The following is a 5,202-nucleotide window of genomic DNA, read 5'->3' as shown; positions in this document are numbered from 1 at the left end:
TAGTCTTTCCATGAATTAAGGAGTTTGTCAATCACGAAAGACACAACAATAGATTCATCCATACACATTCCATGTTGTGTAAATTGATTATAAATGTGTATGACTTCATGAAATTGCTTAATAATTTTTTTAGTGTCGACCATGCAATATTGAAAAAATTTGGAAGTTAAATTTTTTTTACTTCTAGCATCTTCAAATTGATACTTAGCTTCAAGTGAGTCTCATATTTTCTTTCCACTTTCGTTGTTGTAGTATTGGTCAAACAAAGGATCAGTTATTGCATTGCAAATATGCCCCTTGAATACATAATCGTCTTAATCCCATTTTTGTCTTGCCCTTGTTTGTGTCATAGTTTCATTTTCTTTTTCCACGAGTTTTGATGTGGTAAGAACATATACCACATTTAGCCAAGTGAGTAGGAAATATAATTTCTTTTGCCAACGCCAAAAGTTTTTCCATTGAACCTTTCCAACTTGACAAAATCTGTAACAAAGTTACAAAGGAAATTTCCTTGAGAAGCCATAAATAGTTTCTTAAGATTGTTTGTGGGAAATCTAGTTGATTTTGCTTCTGTTAGGAAACTATTATTGTTGGTGTTAATTGTTGTAGGATTTTGCTTCTTTAATTTTGCTCTTGTCAGGGAACTGTCGTCATTGAAGAACTTCATAAATCCTTCAATAAATTAGAGAATCAATCCAAGACACGTACATTGGCTTTCCTTAAGAAACTATTTGCTCCAACCATGATGATGCACTTGACCAGGATACAATGGATTCCATAATAATATTGTTTCCAAAGTGCACGCTTGAAAATAATCCCGAATACATTAGATTTATTCAAACTTGATTATATATTATTACTGTAGTATGACAATATACAAATAATACTTTGAAGAGCAAATAACTTTGAGAGGAAAGATTTTTGTTATAAAGATGATGGATTATTTGTGCAGAATGATATTTTTTATAGTATTTGAAACATTATCTATGAAAAGACATGTCTTTTAGATCATAATCTTTCATTCAAACATTAAAAGGCATCCATACATGAAGGAATACAATTGAACAGACACAACTGTTCAAGTTCCTTATTTCTTCCATTATTTTCCATTTTATGGAAATCACCAACAATGATCTATTCAACTATTTTCATTTGATTGACAACGATAAAAAGTCTTATAAAATAATTAGAGATAAATTCATTCTCCTACGTAAAGAGTAATTCAAACTTAGCCCCTAGAGTTTGAAGTCGAACTTTCTTTATTTTACCCACACTTATAATAGAGTCATGAAGCATCTCTCATACTTTCTTTAATGTTGTCTCATTGACAATCTTCTCGAGCATGTTTTCATCCAAATTTTGATAGATGGTAGTGAGAGCAATTGATTTCTCTTTTTTTTCCCTCCAAAACATCCTTTTGATTTTGAAGTAAAATAATTGTCACATCTAAAGACTCTTCAAAATCAATTTCAATAATATCTCATACTCTTGGGATCGAAGTATTTTTCATTCTTAGCGGTCAATTCTCTAGGATATTGGGGAAAAAAAAGGATTTTGATGTCATTAACTAGATACCACTTTATTAGAAGGTTGTCCTCGTACTTTTGCGATCACTTCATAGTAAATTAACTTGTATTGTAAACATAATTTGATTTTGCACAATGACTTATGTTTTGCCAACTTCACATTATATTATATAACTATTTAATTATATTACTTATTAGAAATCTCTAAACCACAACTCATTCATTAATTAGATACATGTACTTTATTATAGGCAGGTACATGAATTATAAGCGAGCTATTATATATATAATCATCTTCATCATCATGCATCTTGTTCTTCTTCTTAATGGAACCATCTTGAGTCAAACCTATGAAGATCATAAGGCTGCTGCCCGGACAGTGGCTGGATCTCTGTCGACTCTGATGTCTTTGCAAAACGCCCTTTTACCCTCGGTCTCATCTCGGCATAGGCCTTCCTTGACGCGTATCGAATCTGCTTCTCGTATTTTCTCTTCTTCCTCTTCTCTTTGTACCTCATGATCTTGGCTTCCCTCTCCATTGTTGGGTCACCCTGCAGGTCGCCGACCATGCCTTCTCTGATCTTCATCCCGCTCGAAGCGTCAGTGAATGTGCTCCCCGCGAAGGACATCTGTTGATGATCAAGGAATAATTAATTAATTTAGCAAGCACCATGATAAGTGGAATCAAGATCGATCTACTTGATGATATGTGGCTAGAACAGCCAGCCGCATGAAATGACATGCAATTCTGCCCTCCTTTTCATCTCTATTTTTATGCATGGATCGATCGCACGGTACTCAGGTAAATGCAACTACATATCATTAGTTGAATATAATTACAGTATCTGTACGACCAATTCCTTTCTTTTTCTGGGCCGACCGAGACAGCACGTGTAAATGACAGCATGAATTTAACATACTAAATCTTTGTATCTTTATGAAATAAATACGGAAATTTTGTAAAATAGCCAAAAAAAAAAACAAATTGTCGAGGGTAGTAGAGGAGTGTAATTATAAATTTATAATGATCTAAAGAGAGTTAAACTCCAAACTCCACTCACGATGGTGGCACTCGACGCCGCCGCCATCATGGGGACTGTCTCCGGCAGCCGGCTCGCGGAGCTATTCAAGGAAACATCAAAGGTGAGGCCACGTCCGGAGTCAAAACCACCACCACCACCTCCCCCTCCCAAGCCATCAAGATACTTGTGCGGCTGTTCCGGCGGCGGATCACTGTCCTTAGGGTCGCTAAACATCCACTCCACCGAGTCGTCGTGGCCAAAGAACTGGAACTCGCGCATGGGCTCGTTGAACAGCACCGGAATCGCGCGGTTGAGGTCGGTGCAGTGGGGGCACGCGCCGCCGTCTGCGCCGCAGCACACGTCGTTGGACCCCGACATGGCAGCAGCGATCATGTGTCCTCCGGAAGGCCTGAGGAGGAGGTCTGGCTAGGGTTGTGGGGGGAGAAGGGAGTTAAATTAATGGATGTGTGGCTACGTAGTCCCTCGCAAAGGAAGAGAGAGAGAGAGAGAAAGAAAGAGAGAAAGAGAGGATCTTGGAAAGGAAGGGGATGCCAATGAGGTGCGCGGAAGAGATCGCTCTCTGCGATCACTACTTTTTCTCGTGGAGGATTCTTTGCCACTTTTGATTTTGGCAGTGTAATTAAAGCTATGGCATTCATGCACACACAATATCCACCAAATTGTCTGGCGATTATAAATGCTTTCTTTTTTAATTTAACGTAAAATCGGCGGCCACTGTGTGGCGAAGGAATCGTGATTTGCCAAGAGGGACAGGGACAGGTGGAGGCCCCACCGATGCGTGTCTCCCGATCAGACCATCGCTGCCGTGCCGAGTGGGCGAGGACTGCCATTGCTGTTGCATGTTCGGGGGCATGCAGGGGATGACGGGTCGTGTGGACGCGTGGAGCTTGCAAATCCAGAGGTTGCGGATTACAGGTTATCTGATCGGAAATGAATGCTGGGAACGAATCTGACGTAGATCTTGTCCATATCTGAAACAGCAATTATGTCGGAGCAATTAACCAACTAGGTCCTTTGAAATTAAAAAACAAAAAATTACCCTGTAATTAGATGTAATTAACTGGAATTGGATAGTTTGTTCTTCCAGTTTAAGATTTTATTCCTGTTTGATTTAATTATACAGAGAAGGTGAGATGGCTCTTTCAGAAATCAGCAATGCAGCAGCTAGCTAGCCATGGACGCATGGTTTATCTTTATACGTGCAGGTAACATGAAAAGCATTAATTAAAACAATAATAATCATGAATCCTGCTAGAACTTTTGTGTCAGATTGAAATGAAGTGGACTATTTTATTTTATTTTATTTTATTGTGTGTTTGTGTGTGTTATTATTGTTGATGTAAGAGTGCATGGTGGAAGAACTGGGAGATCACGTGGTGGTTATTTAAGAAAACAGCTTCTAAAATGCGGTCGGCTATTGTATCTGGAGCCAGAGAGATTTAGAAAGTCCAAAGTCAAAATAATGAGAAGGATTTAACTTTATTGTTTCCCCTCTAAATCCCCCGATAGGTCACAATTACCACGAACAAATCAATATATTAACGACGAGGAACTCACTTTTACTATATTATTATTTATTAATACTTATACTTCCTCAGCTATTCTATTCTGCTTAAATCTGGCTGAGGATGAATTACGAGGAGTAAAACAAAAATGTTGATTTCAAACTTTATTATTTTACATGTCTTTTTTTTATGATAAATAAAAAGAAAAAGTAAGAATATTCCATTTTGATAAAATAAACATACCCAAATTCAACAACTTTAATCGCCTATCTCTATCATGATTTTCCTACCCCATTTTGGGAAGGTCATGGGGAATGTGAGATTTAAGAGAATATATAATTTTATCGCTAGGGAGGTAAACGAGTTAAGCCGCTCATAAATTATTCAATTCTTAATTCAAAAAAAATTATTCAAATTCATTCAATTAAATTAACGAGTTAAGTTCGAACTTAATTTAAAATTAGAAATATTATCGAATCGAACTCAAACTTAACAATATATTCATACGCTCGTGTCGTTTGCAATCGAGCTACTTAATTTCATTACGAGCTGAACTAAAGTTTAAGAATTAAAGCCAGGACTTAGCTAAAAATGAACCGATCCAAACTCGAGCCTCTTATTATTCTAACTTAACTCGATTCGATTACACCTCTACTGATGGGTACTACAGTTCGCTATTGAATTCTCACTAAATGAGCCGCAACTGCCAAAACATTCTTATCAACCGGCTATATATATTTATATTAATATAAACCATGCACTCCAGCATGTACACCACAATTTAATAGAAGATTGCCTGAACCATGCGTGTACACCTCAAAAGATTCCTCTCCTTTTAGGTATTCGAATTAGAGTGTGAAGGAAGAACATAGACATCATCTTCCAATTCCAGCAAATCAAACATGGTGGAATAAATTAAAGTAAGAGGCACAAGGATGAGATAAGGGAGTCAAAAGGGGGGATGGGGATGAGAAGATGACAGCTGAAACAAGAGAGGCTGTGAATCTTGTGCTCTGCTGCAAGATGTGCTCTTATGTCCATGCACGCACACCTTTTGCCCCCAACAATTTCAACTTTAAAAAGGAGAATAAGGGGGCCGGGGGCCCTAGCTTGAATATGCAAAATCTA

The 5,202-nt window shown here is 37.7% G+C and overlaps 1 protein-coding gene across 1 annotated transcript; it reads right to left on the bottom strand.

The window, feature by feature from the left end:
• Positions 1-1,731: 1,731 nt before the first annotated feature.
• Positions 1,732-3,166, bottom strand: LOC121994408 (transcription factor GHD7-like). Its single transcript, XM_042548454.1, has 2 exons — positions 2,588-3,166; positions 1,732-2,155 (listed from the first exon to the last, which is right to left on the bottom strand). The coding sequence occupies exons 1-2, from the start codon at positions 2,939-2,941 to the stop codon at positions 1,850-1,852; spliced, it is 660 nt and encodes a 219-aa protein (XP_042404388.1). The 5' UTR covers positions 2,942-3,166; the 3' UTR covers positions 1,732-1,849.
• Between the last annotated feature and the right edge of the window lie 2,036 nt (positions 3,167-5,202).

The sequence above is a fragment of the Zingiber officinale genome, chromosome 6A, assembly GCF_018446385.1.
Source record: "Zingiber officinale cultivar Zhangliang chromosome 6A, Zo_v1.1, whole genome shotgun sequence".
NCBI classification, from domain to species: Eukaryota; Viridiplantae; Streptophyta; class Magnoliopsida; order Zingiberales; family Zingiberaceae; genus Zingiber; species Zingiber officinale.
Note: the sequence above shows the minus strand (reverse complement) of the source record. Positions and strands in the feature narration are given on the sequence as shown.